This window comes from Pimephales promelas, chromosome 22 (genome assembly GCF_988280905.1).
Source record: "Pimephales promelas chromosome 22, fPimPro1.hap1.1, whole genome shotgun sequence".
Lineage (NCBI taxonomy): Eukaryota > Metazoa > Chordata > Actinopteri > Cypriniformes > Leuciscidae > Pimephales > Pimephales promelas.
The window spans coordinates 90,548-115,114 of record NC_142790.1 but is presented as its reverse complement, the minus strand read 5'-3'; the positions used below and the strand labels follow the sequence as shown (position 1 = coordinate 115,114).

The 24,567-nt window shown below is 42.7% G+C and overlaps 1 protein-coding gene and 1 long non-coding RNA gene across 2 annotated transcripts in view; one reads left to right on the top strand and one right to left on the bottom strand.

The window, feature by feature from the left end:
* Nucleotides 1-18,284, top strand: part of LOC120475728 (cadherin-7) — a 54,770-nt gene extending 36,486 nt beyond the window's left edge. Inside the window, exons 8-12 of the mRNA XM_089125574.1 lie at nt 267-403; nt 1,367-1,488; nt 11,404-11,521; nt 13,364-13,615; nt 15,538-18,284. Of these exons, the coding sequence (XP_088981700.1) occupies nt 267-403; nt 1,367-1,488; nt 11,404-11,521; nt 13,364-13,615; nt 15,538-16,046 (1,138 nt within the window). The 3' untranslated portion in view covers nt 16,047-18,284. The remainder of the gene's footprint in view (nt 1-266; nt 404-1,366; nt 1,489-11,403; nt 11,522-13,363; nt 13,616-15,537) is intronic.
* A 517-nt stretch (nt 18,285-18,801) lies between these two features.
* On the bottom strand, nt 18,802-22,987 carry LOC148969497 (uncharacterized). The gene is made up of 2 exons (XR_016149160.1): nt 22,587-22,987; nt 18,802-19,871 (listed from the first exon to the last, which is right to left on the bottom strand). It is a non-coding gene; the product is annotated as an uncharacterized LOC148969497 (long non-coding RNA).
* Between the last annotated feature and the right edge of the window lie 1,580 nt (nt 22,988-24,567).

The window sequence follows — 24,567 nt, the reverse complement described above, 5'->3', positions numbered from 1 at the left end:
AGTGTTAATGTGAAATTAAATGTGAAAGTAAGGACATCTCTCATAAAGGTTTGCATCTTTAAATAGCAAAATAATTCCCTGAAAAACTAGCTAGCTTCTTCGCTAAAAAACACACAAAATACCATTGGAATGCTACAGTACTTCCGCCCCCTCACCGGAAGTTTCACCCACTTTATTTTTTACAGAAGCGCCCCCCGGAAACTTGTGGATAAAGATTATTTTATTGTCCGTGTTATTATTGAAAGACTTGTGACTGGTGTGTCCAGGTACTCCATAGACCGTAACACAGACCTGGAGCGGTTCTTCAACGTGGATGCTCTGTCTGGTGTCATCCGCACAGCCAAACCTCTCGACAGAGAACTCAATTCAGTCCACAACATCACCATATTTGCCACGGAGAACAGTGAGTATAATATAAGCCACGTCTGAAAATCTACATTTGCATAATTAAATGCAGAACAATTGTTTATACATGCCGTAGTCAGCATATATAGTATTTAAAATCAGCTCTGCATTGCTGGTTCTTCACCTACTGAAAACACGTCTGTGCTCTACATGCCCTTCCTCGAATCACACGTCAGCAGGACAATAACGCACTTGATTGTGAGTGTGTTCTTCTGGGACTGATTGTGGCCTGTAGCTCAGACTAACCCTAACCCTAACCCAGGGTTAGATCTCTATGATCTGAGCTGCTGACTAAAGCATGTCTACACAACTGTTCTGTTTAATTATGGAGAGGTGACACACATGCAGAATAACAGTTTCAAGGGGAAATAATCTCACTCCACAGAATCTTGATAAAACACACTCACTAAATGTCATTACGAACGTTATTCCTTCTTACAGATCAGGCCGGAAAGTTCTCCAAAAGTTAATTTACACATTCTCAAGATAAAGTAAACACTAAATAAAAAATAAAAAAAATGGTTTCACCAATGGACTTTTCAGGTTGGCGAATAGTCAACCATTCAAAATGACAAAAAATAATTCTGATTTCCAGAAGTCTTTTTTTGTCAGAAAATCATAACGATCTAGACTAGGGGTGTTCAAACCTGACCTGAACTGTCCTGCAGAGTTCAGCTCCTACCCTAATTAAACACACCTGAGCTTCAGACTCAGGTAGAAGCTAAAGTCAAGTCATGTCAGCTTTACAGGGATAACAGGAAACTGCAAACTGAGTTGTGAAAGGCAAGCTAAAGTGTTCAGGATGTTGGCCTTCCAGGAGCAGGATTGGACACCCCTGATCTAGACATAACATCATATTATTGACCCGTCTTAGACCACCAATCAAAAGTCACTTTCTATGTGGTGAGTCTGTATGTGTTAGCGAATAGCTGTTGATGCTAGCTGTGTTTGTGTGTGTCAGAGGACCCGTCTCAGGTTGGCAGAGGAATCGCTCTGATCACAGTCATGGACATTAATGATAACGCTCCAGTGTTTGCTATTGAGTACGAGACACTCCTGTGTGAAACTGCTGCACCTGGACAGGTACGTGTAGCACTGTGCATGTTTATTATGGGTGTCAAAATGCAACAATACATATTTACGGTAATAAAAAATAAAATTAATTGATTATGAGTTTAATTATGATGACTATAGTAATAACCAATCTGTCAAGGTTGTAGTGAAGGATGAGCAAGGACTCAACTATGCAGAGTGTTATGGGCTTTTATTTGTAATATATATATATATATATATATATAAACAGAATCAAACATTAAACTTCCCTGTGGTGGGAAACACTACCAACATGGGAACAATAGAGAGCCAGCTGGCAATATAAGGAGAATAGGAGGATAACATGAGAGAGCAGATGGGCAACAAACCAATAATCAGGTGACATAGCGGGGGGGGTAAAGATAATCGACAGGAGAACACATAGAAACAAACATAACAAGCCATGTGCTAACACAATCTTGTTCATTGTGTGAAGCCCAGTTTTTCTCAATTTTTGCCAAGACCCGGCTTCACAGACAGGGTTTAGATTAAGCCAGGATTAGGCCTTAGTTTAATTAGGACATTTAAGCAACTTTTATAAACATGCCTTAAAAACTTAAGACAAAACAATGGCACTGACTAATTTTAAGATATGTCAGTGTATGATCTTTTATTTTAGTGATCATTTTATTGCCCATGATATGAAGCCCTTACTTCAGACATTACTTCAGAATACTGCAGCATCAAGCATGCAAGTCTAAAAACTGTGAATGCATTGATCTGCCGTGATAATGGTCTGTCTCAGGCAAGTTCTCTTATGCTAAGTGTTCAAAGCTCTAGAAGTCATCAACACTAATGTGCAGATTCTCCAAATGCATTTTCTCTTAGTAAATAATAACTTATTTAAAGCAAGGAATAGAGGATTTGTATATGTTTGATATTTTGTTTAATTACTACTGTAGTTTATGTGACATTAGAATTGGACTGTGTGAGAAATTTCAATCTAGATTACATATATCTCTGTACAAAATTGCATATCATAGAATGGGTAAGGAAATTGTTGTTGTTGATGTTTGCCATAAATATAGGTAGTGCACCTTATACATTTGCCTTAGGCTCTACAGTATATACGATTAATAAAGCTTTACAGTTTCAAGTATTGCTATTCAATTGAAACTTTTAAATCCACAATACTTGCACCTAATTGTTTGTAGATACATGTCATCTACCTCTTTTTCTTTTCTTTTGTTGGCGACTGAGTCTTTTCTGCCATCCAAACCCCCAGTCCTGCAATGACTATAATATGTTCAGCATTATCTCAATCAGTGCCATGTTGGCTGAATCATGCATCCTCTTTGTGAAAGGACAATGTCCTCATAAGTTAATTACAGTATTGATTCTTGTCTTAGACATACAGATTTAGATCTTCTTAAAAAGATTCTCCTTCTGAGATCAGCCTCCAATTTCCTGCCAAATAACCACTTTGAGTTTGGACGATAAATGATGTCACAAAACCTAAATACCTGAATCTGTCCTGCCTCAACAAGCAATATGGGTCATAACATATATTAAATAGCACTTTCCACAAGAATTAGATATTCAGCTCTTAAAATTTTAAACTCTTTTTTTTTAAAGCAAATGGTTATTGAAAACAGACGCAGACATCTTGGATTCCAGGTCAGAATTGGTTGAGTCCAAGAATCGATTCAAAGACAAACTGTTTTAAAAACTGGATGGATGCATGGCTAATTTTCATGAAGGCATATTTCACACAAGATTTAGTACAAAAGGCTGAAGAAAATTTTAACTGATAGTGTCAGATATAAGAGTTTGCATACACCTTCTGGTGCTACTTGGACACGTCATCAGTGTAGTACCCGGGGTCATAGGGTGTTTCGGGTCTTTAAACTTCATACACCCTCACCCGGGCGACCCAGCCAGGGGTGATCAGTGCCCAGCTTGTGTCTAAGTGGCATGTTGCTCCACGTTTCCCCCCCTAATCCACAGCCACGAGAAGCCCTCTCTGCGACCTCTAAGATGTTCGTGGTGGCCTTCTTCAACTGTAGTCCTTTCACTCCAAGGAGTTTGAGGGTTCGCAGCAGTGAGCGACCAGTGAATTATATTATTATATAATAATAAATAATATCAGTCAGATAAAAAATACAATTTTTAGACTTTGCAAAGCTATTCACTTTAGTCCAGTAACTACAGTTGACACTGAAGATGGCAGACAGAAGATGGATATAATTTCAACACAAAGTTTAATAAATCTAAACAGGCAAGATACTCCAATTAGTGCAGAGAAACACAACTTATATAGCATTCCCCTTAGCGTATATAGCACTGGGTGTTATCCCTGAGGCGGTCTCCTGCACATGGCCACGGGTTTAGCTCTCCGCGCTACCAGGCGGATCGTTCCCTTGGATGATCTATGACTGCTCTGCTGACAGTGGAGAGGCATCTGTGGCTTACTTTGTGGGGCATCAAGGAGTACGACAAAGCGATCCTCCTAGATTCTCTCACCAGCTGGACTGTTTAGCGCTGCTGTCGAGATGATAGTGAACAGAATTAGAGAGGCGCATTCAGCTTCATTCCAAGTTCATTCCTCCCCGAGACGTGCAGGCTCCTACTAGACCGTCTGAGGTCTGGTACGAGTTCTGGAGGATGGTACAGAAGTGTAGATGCCTGTGCACCGCCTCCGAGGAGAGTAACCCACACTCAGATCAAAAGCTTCTTTATACATCAGAAAAAGAGGAGAAGGCTTATGTGAGGCTGCCATTCAAGTTTTTCCCCATTCTGCATTCCTTCTTCTCATTACTCCCTGCCATCCCTTTTTATTCAAATTATTTCCCTACAATATCTCTGAGGAGGGAGCTGGGGAGCAGACAATTGTAATTAGAGGAGAATAACAATAATAATAACATAAAAAAGGGGACTAGAAATGTGTGTTTGGCTCCCTGATAAAATATCTGTAATTAGAGCAGATAGATGTTTGAGATGATCGACTATGATAATTATATTCTCTTCTCTGTCACCTTCTCCAGGTATCTGGGTATTGAGGATCGAATGGTAGATCAAGGCTCGAAATTGCGACCAAAATGTAATCTGGTTGGGGTTAAGGTTAGGGACTACATTAGTAAACTAACCCATTAGTAAACTAATGTAGGGAATAGTAAATGAGGGATTAGGGTGTGATTTTGGTCTCAGAGAGCCACTGTTAATTCACAGTATATTTCTGTAGCCTATTTTCTCAAACTAAAAATATTATTACCCAGAATGGATTGTTTATTATGGTTTATTATGTAAAATTGTATGTTACTGTCAGAATTTGGGCGTTTTTTTTTTTGTTTTTTTACAGCAAGATTTTACAGTTTACATTATTGCAGTAGTCAGTAGTCTTCAAACGCTAAATATGCTAATAAAAATGGCTACATAGAATTATTGTGATTAAATTGATGTACAGGAAGATTGCTGTTACGATGCTAGTGCTGTTGCAAGAAGGATAAGGCTGTGGATCCATGTGCAGCACACGCTTTATTTACAAACTCGACAACATACTGGACTCAGGAGCATGAACAACCAACACCGCCGTTAACAGATCACATAAGACAAGAACTCACAAAGACAGGGTAGAAACACAGGGCTTAAATAATGAGGGACAAACAAGCTAAACCAGATAACGAGGGGGGCGTGAGAAATAATGAACACCTGGGATAATTAATAGACAGGGGACAACTGATAACAAAATAACAAGACACACAACCAACATTATCACATAGCCCCTCCCCTATGGGCGGCTCCTGACGCCCCTAAAAACAAAAAAAAGTTCAGGTGGGCGGTGAAGCGGAGGCGGTCCGGGGGAGGGACGGAGGGCCAGGCCCGTGCAGGGGAACCGGGCAAGGATAAAGCCCAGGCGGGCCTGGACCGCAGAGCGTGGTCGGAGCAGGACGAGGCGAAGGCCAGGGCGGAGCAGGACGAGCTGAAGTCCAGGGCGGAGCAGGACGAGGCGAAGGCCAGGACGGAGCAGGATCAGGCGACGGCCAGGGCGGAGCAGGACCAGGCGACGGCCAGGGCGGAGCAAGACGAGCTGAAGTCCAAGGCGGAGCAGGACGAGCTGAAGTCCAAGGCGGAGCAGGACCAGGCGACGGCCAGGGCGGAGCAAGACGAGCTGAAGTCCAAGGCGGAGCAGGACGAGCTGAAGTCCAAGGCGGAGCAGGACGAGGTGAAGTCCAAGGCGGAGCAGGACGAAGCGACGGCCAGGGAGGAGCAGGATCAGGCGACGGCCAGGGCGGAGCAAGACGAGCTGAAGTCCAGGGCGGAGCAGGATCAGGCGACGGCCAGGGCGGAGCAGGATCAGGCGACGGCCAGGGCGGAGCAGGATCAGGCGACGGCCAGGGCGGAGCAAGACGAGCTGAAGTCCAAGGCGGAGCAGGACGAGCTGAAGTCCAAGGCGGAGCAAGACGAGCTGAAGTCCAAGGCCACATTGCCTCCATGACCCTCACAGGATACCTACTGCCCCCTCCCAAAAAATACTTGGGAAAATCCACAGAAAAAGCCTCCCGGAGCTTGAAGGCCGCAGGCAAGGCGAGGCGCAGAGACGGGACAGGCAGGGCGAGGCGCAGAGGCGGGGCCGGCAAGGCGAGGCGCAGAGGCGGGGCCGGCAAGGCGAGGCGCAGAGGCGGGGCCGGCAAGGCGAGGCGCAGAGGCGGGGCCGGCAAGGCGAGGCGCAGAGGCGGGGCCGGCAAGGCGAGGCGCAGAGGCGGGGCCGGCAAGGCGAGACGCAGAGGCGGGGCCAGCAAGGCGAGGCGCAGAGGCGGGGCCGGCAAGGCGAGGAGTCCTGGTACACTCACCAGAGCCTGGCGAGCCGAACGAGTCCTCCTTCTCCTTCTGCGGCGGCGCGTCACAGGGCTAGACACACTCACTGGACTCAATGGTTCTCTCACTGGACTCAATGGTTCTCTCACTGGACTCAATGGTTCGCTCACTGGACTCAATGGTTCGCTCACTGGACTCAATGGTTCGCTCACTGGACTCAATGGTTCGCTCACTGGACTCAATGGTTCGCTCACTGGACTCAATGGTTCGCTCACTGGACTCAATGGTTCGCTCACTGGACTCAATGGTTCGCTCACTGGACTCAATGGTTCCCTCACTGGACTCAATGGTTCCCTCACTGGACTCAATGGTTCGCTCACTGGACTCAATGGTTCGCTCACTGGACTCAATGGTTCGCTCACTGGACTCAATGGTTCGCTCACTGGACTCAATGGTTCGCTCACTGGACTCAATGGTTCGCTCACTGGACTCAATGGTTCGCTCACTGGACTCAATGGTTCGCTCACTGGACTCAATGGTTCGCTCACTGGACTCAATGGTTCGCTCACTGGACTCAATGGTTCGCTCACTGGACTCAATGGTTCACTCACTGGACTCAATGACTCACTCACAGGGCTGACGTGAATCGTGTGCTCGGCTGGGCTGACGTGAAGCGCAGACCATTGAAGCTTGCTCTCCTCCACGCACACAGTAAACGCAGAGCCGCTCTTCAACAGCGCCAGGTCGATGTAACATTCTAAAGACCCGTGCGGATCTGGATCGGGCATCAAAGACCGGAGTGGTTCTTCTAATCCCCCACGGAAGAATATCTTCAAACATTGGGTGTTCATGTGCGCGAGATGAGCCAGTTCAATAAACTCCGCTACATACTGTTCAATAGTCCGACTCTCCTGATGAAGACGGAGAATCTGGATATCTGGACTCAGCATGGCTGCTGGATCACGATATGGTGAGTTCTTCTGTTACGATGCTAGTGCTGTTGCAAGAAGGATAAGGCTGTGGATCCATGTGCAGCACACGCTTTATTTACAAACTCGACAACATACTGGACTCAGGAGCATGAACAACCAACACCGCCGTTAACAGATCACATAAGACAAGAACTCACAAAGACAGGGTAGAAACACAGGGCTTAAATAATGAGGGACAAACAAGCTAAACCAGATAACGAGGGGGGCGTGAGAAATAATGAACACCTGGGATAATTAATAGACAGGGGACAACTGATAACAAAATAACAAGACACACAACCAACATTATCACAATTGCTTTATAATTCGATTTTCTTAAACCTGAAAACAACATGAAATTTCTTAGTTGTTTCTTTAAAATTATATAGGCTACACATGGGAATGTGGCGGTACGAAGCGATCCACATGATTGGAGCGCCTAATACCCTAAAATTAGAAAATTAAAATTAAAATCCTGGTTCTAGTAAATGAGGAAGGGGGTTCAATGGGGTTTTATGATTTAGGACCAGGGTACGGAAGCAGCTGGGAGCCTGGGGCAGCAGGAGGAGGCAGAAGGTTCTAGCACCAGGGAGGTACTAGAAAGAGATGGGATAACACATAAGGATGGAGAGGTATGGCCAGCACAAACTACGGCAATCCATTAGGTTCTGGTTGCCTAAAACCTTAGATTTATGAGTGGGACAGGGATAAGTGGATACAATCAGGGATGATATGTGTCCATTTTTTTAGGGAGAAGAGGATGATTACATTATAGGGATTACCACGGATGAGGTAGTGGGGAGTGGTGAGACTCAAGGAGGAGGAGTGGGAGAACAATAACAAGAAGGAGAGATGAGTGGAGGTAAAAGAAAGAGAGGGTAACTGGAGGACTATAGGAATGGTAAATGATAAATGATCTGGGGAACATACAGGAGGAAGACAACAGAGGAATGAGGCATTGGATGTTTAACAGGCAGGATCATGGAGGAGATAAATTGAAGATCCTGGTGCTAGGTGACTCTAATATGGGGAAATTGCCCAAGGTGTGGGATGGGAAGGTGCAAGTGGTGTGTTATCCGGGGGCACATTGGTCGAATGCATATGAGATATTGAGGAATAAAACCCTACGAGTGACAGAGTCACCTACTGTAGGTGATATTGTCCTTTGGCATCAAGGATAAGAATCATGCATCCACTGAGGTCCTGGGGAGGTTGATCCATAAAACCCTGGGGGCAGGTAGAGGCCACATTCCCAAATGCGCACGTGTATGTTCCCCAGATCAATTTTAATAGATTCCTTCCTAAGAAACAACGTTCTTGTCACAGGTCAAACGAATCATCCAGAGCGCTGGGAGAGGTATTGAGGCTCTACTAGGGGAGTGGGGTAACAGGGAGGGCCATGTGGGAACTCTTGGCGGTTTAAACTGCTGAGCGAGAGGCACACGGGTAACCAAAGCATTGGTACGGTGGTGAACCTCTCCCAAATAAGGAATCTAAATAAACCTGAGATGGGACTGTTGCAAAGAGGGTTGTCTTTTATTCCCTGGGGAATAGATTAGCGGGGGGAAGCGGGTCTGACAGACTTTCATAGGTGATTGAAACGCAGTGTTTTTTGAGGGAGAAGTGGGAGTGGAGACAAGGGGAATCCCGTTTATGGGTAGTTTGGGATGGGAGCCAAACATGAGTCAAGTTGCGGGTGTGGTTTGACATATCATGGAGGACGACCAGAGAGTAATGAAGGGGATGAGAGAGGTTAGGTGAGGTCTATAGTAATAAAACCAGCGGACAAAGGGAGTATGGTTGTGGTAATGGATCGGGAGCAATATGTGAGAGAGGCCATGAGACAGCTCCAGGATCAGGAGTTTTATTGGGGTTGGAGGGGCCGGTTTATCTAGAAACAATGGGCATGATTAAGACGGAATTGGAGTGGCTGAAAATCGAGGGGTTTCTTAATAAAAGACAACTGGAGTATCTTAAAGGACAAGATACACTGAAGGAGAGGAGGTTCTATTTACTTCCCAAAATACACCAGGGGAGGGCTACTTGGCCATTTCCGGACGTTCCTCCAGGGAGGCCCATTGTGTCGGACTGTGGGAGCGAAAGCTATGGTGGCACGTGGCAGGTTTCATTAATTGGCATTTAATCCCACTCTCGAATTGGCATACAATTCACCTCATAGATACGTACCCTTTCTTAGAGAAAGTGAAGGGAATGAGGATTGGTTCCCAAGCCAGTTTATTTTCCCTGCACGTGGAGAGCCTCTATACGAATATAGAGACCCAAAGAGGTCTGGCTGTGGTGAAATGTTGCCTGCAGAGGTACCCGCAGGAAGGGAGGCCCGATGAGAGTTTGTTTGTGGGAGAGAGAGGAAAGAGAGGGAAAGACTTTGTGGGAAAGAGAGGGTGAGGTTTAGGGTTAGATACCGAACCTTAGTTTGATACCAGCATTAAACAAGTTGGGTTAGGTTAGGGTTAGGGTTAGTAATGGGTCAGGGTTGGTGGGTAATGTTTGAATGGTTGAGCAGAGGTTAAGGAAAGGGAATGAGTTACAGGAAGACAGTGAATGATGAAAGCGAGTTCAAATGAGGGGGTAATGGTTAAGGAGAGTGAGGGTGGAACGAATAGACCGGGTTTTGAGTCTAGGAAAACTTTTTTTTGATTATTAGTATTATGAATGAGATTAAGAGAATGTGATTCAGGTTAAATTAAAGGATTGGTTAGATGGTTTAAATTTGTTAAATTAAGGGGTGTGAACTGGTAGGGGACAGGAAATTGGAAAGGGATAGGGAAGTGATCAGATAGCGTGAGGAAGCAACAGAGAGACCCGAGTTCGAGACCAGTACCAAACAAGTTTTGGCCTTAAGGTTCGTTGGGCAAAGGTTAATGGATGGGAATGAGTTACAGGAAGACGGTGAGAAATAAAATCGATAATTGAACTTCTGAATAACGAGTAACATTGTGGGACAGTGAGAGGAAGCTTAATGATAGGGTATTGAGGGAAAGTTGGAGAGATCGAATAACAGTGAGGGGACTAGGAATAATTGGACCATCAAGTATTGTAGGTATGTTAGGGACAGTAGGTGGCAGTATGCACTTTCAAAGGCCATGGTTGCAATCTGCCATAAAATGAAAAGAAGAAGGGCACAGTTTATTTACGGTTATACTTACTATGGTTAGTGTGATGTCTGTTGAGAGCTTCAGATGCCTTAGGGAGGATAATTGGTAGAAGAATGGTGATAAGGTACTACCCACCATTATGAGCCCCGTGACACAGGCCCTTCTTAGGTGACTTTAGATACCTTGCAATGTTAACGACAGGGTCACTTGTGAAGGGAGGTAAGTATCCAACCTCTCTGGGTCCACTTGGACAGCACGCAGAGAAGGTGGCCTGGGGTTGGCGGGCCGTAACTGGAACCCAAGCTTCTATCGGTGACTAGCATTAGTGGGTAGATTAATTGGTTGAGGTTTTTGGGGAGAGGTGGGAGTCCTTGGGTTTGAGCTATGCATAATAGTTATGATATTAATAATTGTAGTTATATAGGAAGGGTGGCAGCTCTGGTAGGGAAGGGTTAGGCCAATTTCTTTCGAATGGTGTCTCCCTCCTGTGAGGGGTATGTTTAGGTATGTCAGGGAATTCGGTCCTAATCTCCTGTGAGGGTAGTTTTTAGTGCTTGTGAAGGTAACGGGATAGACCAGTAACATCTCCCTCCTGTGAGGGGTAAGTTTCGGTATGCAAATGCAACCCTTCCTAATCCCATCTGGGGGTAAGTTTTAGTACTTGTGCAGGTACAGGGATAGCCCAACTACTTCCTAATTACGTCTCCCTCCCTTGAGGAGTAGATCTGGGAATTTTAAACCTAATGGTACCATAATATTCCAACTCAAGCCTAATCCTTAATGACGATACATGTATCATTGACAAAAACCAGTAGCCAATCATAAAACCAACTATCTAAACCTATTCCTCCAAAGACACATCTTCGGTGGTGTACCTCAGGACCCTCGTGTTTCGGCTCTTTAAACACCAGACACCCTCCCCTGAGGTGGCCCGCCATAGGGGGATCAATTCTTGGCGTGTGTCTTCTCCAGTCAAAAATTGTAATAATAATAATTTTGTCATTTAACTCAACCTTGCTGTAGGTTTTAACTACATCTTTTTGTCTTCTTGTGGCTGATGATAGGTTATTCAGACGATCAGTGCTGTGGATAAAGACGAGCCTCCCAGTGGCCATCGTTTCTATTTCTCTTTCGCTTTCTCTGCCGTCAATAATAACAACTTCACCCTCAGAGATAATAAAGGTAAACTCTGCAAACCATGAGAGAGAATTACAGGTACTGTTTGTATGATGCAGCAGTGTAGCATTTATAACCGTAACTTGAGATATTTCTAATGTTGACATTTTCATGACTGTTACAGGTGAATTGTGTAATTCCTGTGACACCAAACAGAATTGCAGGGTGTTTTTTTTTTTGGACGAATAGGAACTATTTGCAATTCTTTTTGCTGGCAAAGAAAATAATAATAAGTTTAAATGAACTGTATTTAAATTCATACCTTAAATATGAACACAATTTTAACACATTCTCGATTTTAGAGTTCAGATTTCTTTCTTGTATATGCAGACCATTGTCCTGGAATATTCAGACAGATAATCTATGTAACTTAGGTATATGGGTTAATTTAAGAACTGAGGTCAATTTTCATGTTAAGCCGAATCTCTAATTGGAGCCCTGCAAACCACATACTTGCAAATAAAGATGTGCACAGGTAGATTAGATAATGTATTTAACCACTCTTTTCTGTGTAATTACAATCGCTTTATCAGAAGAAACAGAAGATCCAAGTTCTTGGAATAGTCTTTAATGAAGAATTATAGGCAGTCTGTCGTGCAAGGACACATAACTGCAATAAACTCAAAGTCAGTGTACTTTACAGTAGGTCAGCAGAAATGGAAGATCCTGTCTTGGTGATAGTTTGCAGAGCTGATAATTCACATTGGGCAGTAACACAGTCCTTTTAAGAGGACACAAAGCCGCAGAGATTAGACTTGGGTGGTCATAAGCCTTAAGGTGACGGGGCAGAGAAAGCACAAAAGACGAGCACAACTCCTCTAGACTAGACAAGATAATACAAGGTAAAACTTCATGTTGAAAACATATAGCACAGCCATGTAGTAATAATCCTTCAAAGAACAAGGGGAACAAATGCTAGAATTAGAGAGAAAGTAATGAGACTAGAGTGAGAACAGGTGTTACAGAGAGCGAACAATAACAGGTGGGAAAATAGACAGAGCGAGAGAACAAACCCAGCTCATGACACACTTTCATATAATGGCAAATGGAAGCTTTAAAGAACTATAAATGTATTCTAAAACTATCATAAAAGTAATCCATACAACCTGTGTGTTATATTTCACGTCTTCTGCATCTAAATAATAGCTTTGTGTCACAGACAAAAGTTGAAAATCAGAGAGCTGTTAAACGTTGCGTCATCGTTCAAAGTAATGATGAACAGATGAAGGGATTCACTGCAATCTTTTAGTCCAAATAAACGAAACAATCCAGGAAGCACATGAGGAACAAAGGATAGTGTAACAGCTCATACTTAAACAAGACAAGAACCAAACTCATGACTTAAATACACTGGGGTTAATGAGGAGTGCAGGAGAACATATCTCTGACTATAGGAAGAAACGAGGAACTAATCATAAACCATGGAAACTAAAGGAACCAAAGGAAACTGAACAGAATATCAAAATAAGAGTCCACAAAGCTGAACATGACCGTGACAGAACTCTCATTCTCGCGCCGCAGATAGTTGTTCAACCGAGACAGGAGTGGGTTGTAGTGGAGGACGTAAGCAGGTGGAGTGGAGTCTTATGTTTGCTTATATTTTCTATATACATATTTTCCTCTCTTTTTCATGAAGCAAAGACAGTTTTCATGAAGTGATCGTGTTTTCCCATCTTCCAACTCTTCCATCCATCCATCCATCCCTTCATTCAGAGATTCATTCATCTCTCAATCCTCAGTTTGGTGTCAGGTGACCAGTCTTTATCCAGTCTAACACTTCAGACACGTTAATGAGTGTAACAGTTAATTTCACATTCTTAACCCTTGACCTTTTCCCGTCCCTCTCAGATAACACCGCATCAGTGCTGACCAAGCGAGCTGGTTTCCGGAGGCAAGAGCAGTCTCTGTACTGGTTACCAGTGCTGATCGTGGACAGTGGTAGCCCAGCCTTGAGCAGCACCAACACACTCTCAGTCCGTGTGTGTCAGTGTGACGTGGACGGGGTTCCTGAGGCGTGTGGATCCGTGGCCTTCTCTCTCCCAGCGGGTCTGAGCACTGGAGCTCTGCTCGCTGTACTGGCCTGCATCATCACACTGCTGGGTAAGACTGCCAGAGCACTGATCTCCAGTTATTATACGTCTTTTCACCCTCATGCTGCTAGAAAAAGATTGCTTACACTTCATCTAGTGACGTGCGTGTGCTGTTACTCTCAGCTCTGTTGTCTTCTCCTGTGCTGTAGATTTGCTTTCCCTCTGTATACACACGTGTGTCATAGAGCTAGGATGGAAGGAAAACAGTCTTGCAGCCATAAGAGCGTTGAATTCACAGAAATCCTAATTTAATTTACTTGTATTTATGTGTAGGTTATGAGTGTTGAATGTTGCTCCTGGTACAGACTGTGGAAACAAATTTCCTCTACTGAGGACAATAAAGAATGAATATTTTAGAAGACTTTACCCCCTGAGGTCGGAGGTCGCGCCGGCGATACCAGCTCACATTTTTTTCAGTGCAAAAGAGACTTAAAATACTCTGTTAATTTTGATCTTACATATACATTTTTCACATCATTAGATCTGGTTAAGTGTATATTTTCTTTTGTGGATACTCACAATAAAACAAAGTGTTGTGCTTTTTGCCAAATAAAAAAACAACAACATTGATTTGAGTTCGGCGTTCCCTCTCTCGCAGTGAAGTCCATTCTGAAACGCGTCCGGGACTGTATCTCAGCGAATACTCAGTCAAGCAGGAATACAGGCACAGGCATGAAGCTTGCATTCTCGTCTTTTAAATGAAGTAATTAATACAGACTGTAACCACACTGATGAACATATTCACTTTTGATGAGAGAGAAAAAAATAGAATTAAAACCTGTAACCTCTGACACGCTTGGCAAAAGATCTACCACCAGATCTACGGGTTGAGCAGAGCGGATGCACAGTTCGTACCCAGCTAGGGGTGCCGCCAGAAATGCTGGGCCCTATAGAAACCAAAATCGCTGGGCCCGCTACATTTTTTTACAGATAAAATTTTACCCAATAAACATGCCCAGTATACAGTGTTGGGAAAGTTCACTTTCTACACAAACTAGTTTTAAAATGAACTTTTAAAATGAACAAGTTCAGTTCATTGTTCACACTTCAAAAAATGAACCAGTTCATTCATAGTTCTTTTTTTCCAAATGTTGCAAGCTTCTTTATTATTATTATTATTATGATTGCCACTGCCCACACCACAGACGACAATTATTTTATCGACGGGCAAAGTTTGCACAGAAATGTAAGATGTAGACTTTACATGAACAAGCTTTAGCTGGCTCAAACTGCTCAATCAGGAAACAACAGCTTATTTCTATGGGCCTATTTAGTTTTCTTAATATAAAATATTAAGATATCAGTTTTGTAAACTCCGTACAAAATAAGTTTTGCGCTCTGTGGGGCAGAAAGCGATTCATATTTAAACAGTCTTTTTGCGGTTTACATAGGCTATTCCATATCGCGATTACAACAAAGCACTTATTAATAAATGACTTAAATAAATGCCAAATAAATAAATGGACTAAATTAATAAATATAATAATAACTAAATTATAACAATATAAAAACATCACTGAACTTACTTAAGCTGGATTGTAAAGCTCTTTTCTTCTGGAAACAAACTTTGTTGTATTTTCCTGTTATCTCTGTAAAGCTGCTTTGAAACAATCTGTATTGTAAAAAGGCCTATATACGCAAAATATGACGTGACTTGACTAAGTTTCTTTAAAAAAGCAACATTTTGAGCAAAAAGTTGAAAAAATCACATTTTTGTCATGTGACTACATTCAGATTGGATTCAGAGCGATGATTAAAACACAGATGAAGAAGATCAAGTCCATCAACAGCCCCAAAGCTTCACCGTCCTATAGCTCCTCCTAGGTTGACAGTTCATTCAGTAAAAAAGAAATCCAGTAAAGATAAGTGTACCAGAGTTTTGTTCCATTGTATCGGTGCAACCACTGAACCTCATGTTTGTCTCTCCTCTAGTTCTGTTGCTTCTGATCGTAGTGATGCAACGCAGACGAAAAGTGCCTCTTTTCCTGGAGGATGAGCGTGATGTGCGGGAGAACATCGTTCAGTATGATGATGAAGGAGGAGGTGAAGAAGATACAGAAGCTTTCGATATGGCGGCACTGCGTAATCTTAATGTCATCCGTGATTCGAAGGTACAAAACGTAACTCCAATTAACTCCGTTAACCCATACTCAGCTTCAGCTAGGACATCGTACAAAACACTTCCTGACAACACTGTCTTTCAAGAGTTTATCTGGGACAGACTGAGAGCGACTGATGTGGATCCGTCAGCTCCACCGTATGATTCTCTTCAGACCTATGCGTTTGAGGGAAATGGCTCGGTGGCGGGGTCTCTGAGCTCGCTGGATTCTCCCTGTTCAGATTCAGAGCAGAGTTACGACTACCTCAGCAACTGTGGACCACGCTTCAAGAAGCTGGCAGACCTGTACGGCAATCTTGATGGAAACAGGGTTTTCTCCTAGCCTTAATGGTCATGGCCTACAAACAATCGCCAACACAACAAATGTTATTGTTCTGCAGGTATAAGGACAACGTGAAAGGTCTACATTTCTTTAGTTGGCTTTAACAGGTTTGTCGATTCAAATGAAACGAAAGTGTGGTGCCAGGGTTTTATTTTTTAGGTGTACTGTAGTGTCCCTTCAATCTAACCACTGCCCTGATTAGTTTAGTTTCAACCTTAATCAAAGAAACCTGAGCAAACTAATCAAGAGTGCGTTCGACTCAGTGCAGGTCTGCTCAGACCCATCGCTGTCTGACTTGAAGCAGTGCAATCTTTGTCTGATTTAAACACTGTGCAAGCGTCGCTACGGGAAGCAGAAAGTCTTAGACTTCATGTATTCACGGGACTGTAGTCTACACCAGGATAAACGCTATGAAAGTTCTTGTAAATTGCCGTTGAAATGGTATTCTCAATTGAAACAGAGTGGAGGCTTGAATCAGTAAACTGTTTTTGAAATGTAATGACTTATGCTGGCTCTTCAATCTCGCCTTCAGAAGCTGCCTGCTAAGGCCAGCTGAATGGATAGCAAGCAGAACCCAGTATCGCTGAGAAAACACTTACAGGGAGGTCTGGTGAGGCCTATTACCTCATAGAAAGCTAGAAAACTGGTTGCTATGAACGCCGACTCTGGCTGTCGGTCCAAGGGTAGCCTGCTAAGGCCAGCCACCTGAAATTTTTTTTAGGTAAGAAACTGATTGCCATAGACCAATATTGTTGGGAACGGAGCTTCATGGTGGCCTGATAAGGCCAACCGCCTAACAGTGGTCTTACTAGCTTGCAAAAATTACCCACGCTGTTGGGGTTTGCCTTCTGGAAGGCCTAAACGGCCAACCATACAGTGGCAAATCTTATTTGGCTGATCATAATGGGGGCTTGCCTCCAGAGAGGCGCTCTGAAGCCAATTGTCTGATTGGCAAGTGAATTTTAACAGCCAAGCACCCCATGTTGGGGCTCAGGGTCAGGGAGGCCTGCTAAGGCCAGTGCCAGACCGTCAACACGGCAGACTGTATACCCCGTCACTCGAAAACTCATTTGAGGATTTAAGAGGCCAACTCGGCCTGAAGCAAACAAGTGCTGACAGGCATCTGCTGGGGACTTGCTTTCAGGGAGGCCTGGTAGGGCCTACTAACTGATAGCAAGTCTATTCTACTACCAATACAACACCGTTGGAAACCATACTACACCAACTCAAATATTGGGGCCACCCACAGGAGGCCTCCAGGCTGGCTACCTGGTTGCAGCTTTAATGTATGCCCCACAGCGTTGGGGCTCTCTTCTGAGGAGGCCTGTTAAGGCTTACTACCCGTCAGTGAGTCTATTGCCCGAACTGCTAGGGCCAACCACCTGCGGTAAGCTGGCCTAAAGAGCCCTTTTTGGGGCTGCCCATCAAGGAGGCTTGCTGAGGCCTACTACTTGACAGTGCAGTCTTCATTGGCAGATAAGCTGTTTATACAGTCCCTATAGAAAGCCCTCTCTTTCTCCCCGATGTCGGCCAGATTCAACCACAGATGTCTCTCCGTGGCCACCATCTCCACCATCAACCGGCCGGTCGAGACAGCAGTTTGTACGGTGGCCCGGAGTGCTAGATCTGTGGTGCGGCGCAGCTCAGCAAACTGCTTCAGGGGACATCCCTGGCTGAGATCCCCCAGCAGATCGGCCTGGTATGCCTGCAACACCGCCATGGTGTGCAGGGCAGGACCGGCCTGACCCGCTGCCGTGTATGCTCTGCCATTCAAACGCGATGTTGCTTTCAAAGGTTTGGATGGCTGTGTTGGAGCTTTCATCCCAAATGCAAGATAGTTCACAAACATCTCATCGATGGGTGGCATTGACACGTACCCATGTTCTCCTATGCCCTCAACATCAGCGAAACTAGCCTGCTGATGTCAGTGGATACGGGCAGAATATGGGCTCTTCCATGCCCTCTCGATCTCAGTATGAAGATTGGTAAGGAATGGATGGCTCACCTGAGCTGGTGGTTTATGGCCGGGGAGAAACCGATCATCAATACACCCGTATACACTTCCGGGTTGCACGCCTGAAGCGTTCCCCAAAGCGCCATCGACAGTGCGAGTTCCCTTTCAAAAGGGAACTACATATAGGTGAGTTTGATCAGGGTTTTAGTTGAACTCTCCAGGGCAGTGGTTATCCAGGGACAGATCTGAGGATTAAATATATATATATATATATAATAAAAAAAATTACACTTCAAAGAGTTTGTCCATGTTCAGAGGCTTCCAAAAGAGCAGCTAGAGTAAAAAAAAAAAACTGATAGGAAAAATGAGGATAATTATATTCATAATGAAGTAATCAACAAAAACTGTAATTTTCAGAACAGTCCAGAATCATCTACTTTATATCATTCAACCTGGTTAAAGGACAAATATTTCAACTTGCTTTAATTTTACTTTTGATTTCATGAACTAGGTTTGCATTCCAAATAATTGTTTTTGAATCAGCTTGAATCTCTCTACGAAAGTCTCAAAAATAATTCTTGAATGTTTTTTTTTGTAAACCTCTGATTGTTTATGTGACCTAAAAATGTAAAATTCAGTTCAGCAGTCTTTTTTTTAACAAATAACATTTGCTTTAAACTTAGTATAATAAAGCGAAAGCTTGCACAAATATGTGTGATTTCACAAGGCTAAGGATTTTATACATTTGTTTAAAAACTGAGCTTTACAAAGCAATGCCGTTAATATGTTTTTCACTGGAGATAAATATCACAGTCAAAGCTGAGCAAACAAACGTGCATATGCTCTTTTTACTCTTTTTAGTTCTACATTTTGAAGATACAAGGAAGGAAAATACTTAATGGATTTTTAAAAAATCCTGTTTCGTGGACAATAAAAAAGGACATTCGATTCTTCTAAACCCTACTGAATGCCTGCTATTCTTTTTTTTATGGAAGAGAGCAGGAGTCTTTGGTAATGTCCTGTTATAAAGGAAAGGTAGATCATTCCTGATTAGGAAGGTGAAGTCTTTATTTCTTGGTGAATATACAGGTAAGCCCATCCTAGCTAATGAAATCCAAGAATAGGACACATTTCTAATGAAACAAGTCTGCTAGGAGAGAGAAAGTATGACTTTTCAGTGTTTCTTGTTTCCTTTGAGTTTTTGTTGTTGAAAGGCAGCAGTAAACGCTGTGGGAGATTGAGAATTATGCTGGGCCACACACATCAGGCTCATTCCTTCATGATACTGACACTTTCATTCATAAGCAGTGATATTCTTCTTCTTCTTGTTTCTTGTATAATAGCGTTAAACATAATGCAGTTGTAGATTTATAGAAGAACACTGCACGGCTTGCAACAACACTTTTCCTCTTTTGAGATATTTGAAGTTTATGTTAAATAAAAGTCTCCTCGAGGCCTGACGCCGCACCCACTGTGTCTGTCTTTACTCGTCCCGCCTCACTTGTTAAATCTTATGTTTCTCCTCAGGTAGCTTTGCCCATACAGTCATTCTTCCGCTTTTGGATCATCCTCAGAAATGTCCAGCGCTGCTGTGCTGTGGCTTCTTTATTGCATCACTGCCCTGTTTGGCAGGGTTAATATTACAGGCAGCTTTCTCCTTAATGGTATGCCATACGCACCATAGCTTATAGTGATGCAATACCAGGTGGAGGATATGATTGTATGAGCATCATTTCATTGAAATCCGCAAGGTGTTCTTTAATTTACCGTGATGCAACCCGATGCACTGAGGATGCAACCCATCTCTGCTCGCTGGTAAACAGAGTCTGTCCTTGAGGTTATTGACACCACACACTTTGAAGATAGGCGTACTGTACATAGACAAAAGAAGAAAGTTTGGAAACATCAGATGAGTCTGGGAGAAAAACCCTTTTCTGTAACATAAAGATTACATAAATCATAAAGATTACATAAAGATTTATGAAATGCATGTAAATTCTAGAAACCTGGTTTGTGCAAAACTCAGAATTTCAGAATTGGCCTCCATTCAATTCATGAATTTGAATTGAATTGACCCGCCCCACAGGAAGTTGAATTTGAATAGATAGGATTAGTACACATTTAACCCCATACAACTAAATACAAATACATTCATTTTGTAATTTAATAACATAATTCCATTACATGTAACTCGTCACTCCTCAACTCTGCATACATTTTGTTCTAAATATATATATAAACAGAAGTCCATCTTAATTTTTTTAGTTTTTTTCTAAAGATCTACTAAAACAATTCTGGGAAATGGAGTCAATTAAATTACAATTAAAATAAACCAAACGTAATAATTTGTTCTGTGACTAGAGCTTTTAAGATTCACTGCTGGGGGGAAACATTTAATGTAATCTGTACAAGTAGTTCAAACTAATATCATTTATAGAACATGTAATGCAATCATATCTGACATATACTGTAAAGCTTCATTGTTAAACACTTCACTTAAAGGTGCAAAACGCAAGTATCTAAGTTTATGCAGAACTACGCCCCCCTCTGGTGACAAGCGAAACTGCAACCAGAGGTGTGCACGCTCATGAATCACACACACACGTTTGCACGAGCTGTTCATAACCAAAGGAGACGCACACATCTTTTGTTACAGTCATAATGAGGTAATACCGTTATAAATCTGCAAATCATTTAAAATATATGAAAGGAAAGGCATTCGAGTAAATTACACACTTATGTGTGTGTGTGAGGGGGAAACGGGGGTAGTAAAAAATTTCGGTTTTTGTTTCCATCTATCTCCATGTTGAACTTATTATGTCCATGCTATGTGCTTACTGTATCCACTTATGGTTGTATAATTATGGAAACACGTTCATGAACAATATAAGTTATTACTTTGTATAGGACCTGTTTGAGCCCTAGAGCAGACCGGAGATCCCTCTGTTTGTCGAAAGCCTTCCCGATGTTGACTCTCGTCTTATTCCGACGGCTGGCACTGGACAGACAGAAGTTGTATTTTCTTTGTCTCACGGTTGGGGTTTGGAATGAACTACAAGCCGGTCCAGCCCGTTCTCATCCTTTAACGTCATATAGAACGCTATATGCAAAAACGGCGCTATACTACGCACATGGCTCCCTTTATCGTTAATATAACACGCGAACCCAAGACGTTATAAATCCTTTAGCGTGAATATGACACGTACACCCTACCCCACACCTAAACTTAGCCCTCACAGCACGTGTTATATTAACGATAACGGGTGCCATGTGCGTAGTATAGCGCCGTTTTGTCACTAGCGTTCTATATGACGTTAAAGGATGAGAATGCGTTGGCCGGTCTCTTTGGGGCTGTTTACACCTGGCCACTTCATGCGGTTTCTCAGATCGGACAGCTATCTGATTTATCAAAACGATTCCATTACACCTGCTCACATAAATGTGTTTTTGCAAAAGGGATATTAATCCGATCTTTAATTCCCACGCTATATACACATTTTAATAAAGTGCACGTCACTGAAAGCAACAGATATGAGCTGCATTTTATTGATGATCGGCTGATTTCAAAATCAGCAAAGACAGCAATAAGAGAGATCGGCAACAGCCCTGGTAAGATCATTTCATTTCTTTACTTTTAATGAAGATGGTAGTGTTAAGCGTCTGCGACTTACTTTCACTTTGATTAGCGATAGATTGCGGCGCGCTGGCTTGATGAATAGGTGCTCAGCTGCTCATCTGAGGTGATGCGCGTCCTCATATATGACTAAAACAAAATGACATATAGCCTGGTTTCAACAAGCAGATGCATTTACACTTGTCCAGTTTCGTCTGAAATGCGGCCCAGACCACGTCCTCAAGTGATTTGAGCGATCGGATTCAAATCCGTCTCAAATGCGTTTCGGAGGGCAACTGGTGTTTCCACGATCGAATATCTATCCGATCACAGAAAACGCATGAAGTGACCAGGTTTCTGGACAGCCCCTTTGAATCCATCTTCTACTTTTGTGGAAAGTTGACTAAAGTTGTGTCACTTGAGTTGTCTTCGCTGATACGGAGAACGGCGGCGAACACAAAAAACTGCCAGACATAGGCACGGCACATAGCCAGGCGTGCCAGCCATGACGTCAGTCTCAGATTCAAGCCCGAATCCCTCTTATTAATTTTACTGTACAGGATTATAGAGGTGATCTCAGTGATCAGAGAAGGGCTCATTCAGCCCATCAGGTGATTGTTTAAGCATGTATGGGTTAGAAAACGGGTATTTTTAATATGAAATGTTGGGCAATGCACCTTTAAAATATGTATATTCATTTCTGTGAATTTTTTTATGTAATTGCCCTTCTGCTTCCTTTATTTCGAATTCGAATTGTAATTCTAGATGCTGTTTTTGACATCAATTCAAATTCAATTCAGAATTGTGCACAAGCCTGGTCTGATTTGATCAATATTTTTTAAGGCTCCAGCTTGTAATGGTTCTCACAGCCACTAGGTGGCCCCAAATTCTGTAGAATTAATTGTGTTTCTACTCATTAGTATTTGATTTCAACCAGCTGTGGTTCATTAGCTTGTTTGCGTTGGCCTATTACCTCTTCCCAGTATCTTCCTCACCAATGCAAGATCGCTTGTTAATAAAATGGATGAACTGAGACTTCAGGTTGCAACAGATAATGCCATCAAGAACAGCTGCATCCTGTTGATCACGGAAACCCGGCTCCACTCACACATCCTGGACTCGGCTATCCAGCTAGCAGACCACACAGCACAGCACAGCACAGCGCCGGGACAGGACAGGACAAGTGACTCTGGTAAGAGCAGACGAGGGGGGTATGTCAATAACTTCTGGTGTATTAACACAATGATATTGGACAGGCATTGATGCCCAGATTTGGAGTATGTGACTATCAAATGTTGTCCTATTTATCTCCCTAGAGAGTTTACTGTTGTCCTGATTACTGCTAGTATAGTATAGTATAGTATAGTATAGTATAGTATATATTTATTGTCCCTTTTAGGGGAAATTCTTTTTCACATTTCTATAAACGCTTTACATCATACATATGTATATTCACGGCAACATACAGACATACATATTTCATCCACAGTAGACGTTTGACACAGCCATATGTGGGAAAAGCATCTGCTGTGTATATTCCACCGGATGCTAATGCTAATTCAGCTCTCATACTTTTTAAGTGGCAGCATTAGCGATCAGCAGAGTAGATATCAATGATGCAGTGTGTATTGTTGCGGGGGATTTGAGATATAATCTAATCTTGACTTGTCTGTAAGTGAGTGCTGGTCATTTAAACTATTACTCTCGGTTTATCATCCTTACCACATACAACATCAATAGGCTTTATGCACAACTTACTTCCGCATTCTGTCTGAACACGTCTCATCGCTTCCGGTCCAGGTCTTTTGTATGTGCTTCATGAAATTTTTTGAGGTTTTACTCAAGATAACTTAAAAAGAGCGAGCAAAGATTAGCATAACCAATGTCCCTCACATGTGCAGATTGATATTTAAACGTTTTATATTTTTTCTTCTTCACAGTAACATTTATATATTTAAATGGAATAAAACGCCAATAACAGAGTGAACTAGTTAGCTGATTACCTTAAAAATCCACAGATATCGTAGTCAGTTCTTACGGCCGTTAACCTTTTCCAGGACAAGCGGATGCGATGAGACCTGTTTTCCGCTTTGGTCACGTGACGCTCCGCATAAAGCCTATTAAAGGCTGCGGTCGCCCTACAGGTTGGAAGTGGAATTGTCCATAATTAATAATTTATCCTAGCACAGCCTACTGTCGCACACACACTCGCTGTTTATCCAGCGCCGGCTTTGGAATGAGCATGAAATGTGTGGATTTCATGAAAGTACGATGTATTGCGACATCAGAAACGAAGAAAAACAAAATAATGACTATTAACGCTTGACGTAAAGCAAGTCAAATTTGTAGTTTTCTTATGTCTCATTAGAACTACAGAAACACGACCCGATCTGGCAACATAGCGTGGTTATTATAGCAGATCCAAAAGTGCCTTTCACCGAAACGAGTTTGGAAACATTAGAAAAACTTAACGTTGCTTTAAAGATACCTTTTTTCCTACCAATCAAAAGTCATTTGTAAATATCATAAAATACTTTCTTAAGAATGTCACTGGAAGTATGACAATAGTATGTCAAATTAGTATGATATCTGGAATTTAAAAGGGGAATTATATGTTAAAACAACTTGTCATACTCTGTGGCTTGTTGTAACAATCATAACATGAGTATTTCTGTTCCTTAATTGCTCTTCATGTTTCAGTGCTTCAGGTCTTTTGGGAGATTCAATTTTCTGAATGATCAATTACCAAAAGAGATATGTTAATGTCAACCAAGACCTGAGGGAGAGTGTGTCTTCTCAGTGGACAGAAATACCGACTGCAAGGGATTCACCGCATGAATAGATTCTGACACATCGGTCCTCATTTCTGTGTGTGTGTGTGTGTGTGTGTGTGTGTGTGTGTGCTTTTTCTCAGCTGTAGCATTTATATCATGCAAGAGAGAAACAAAAATGAG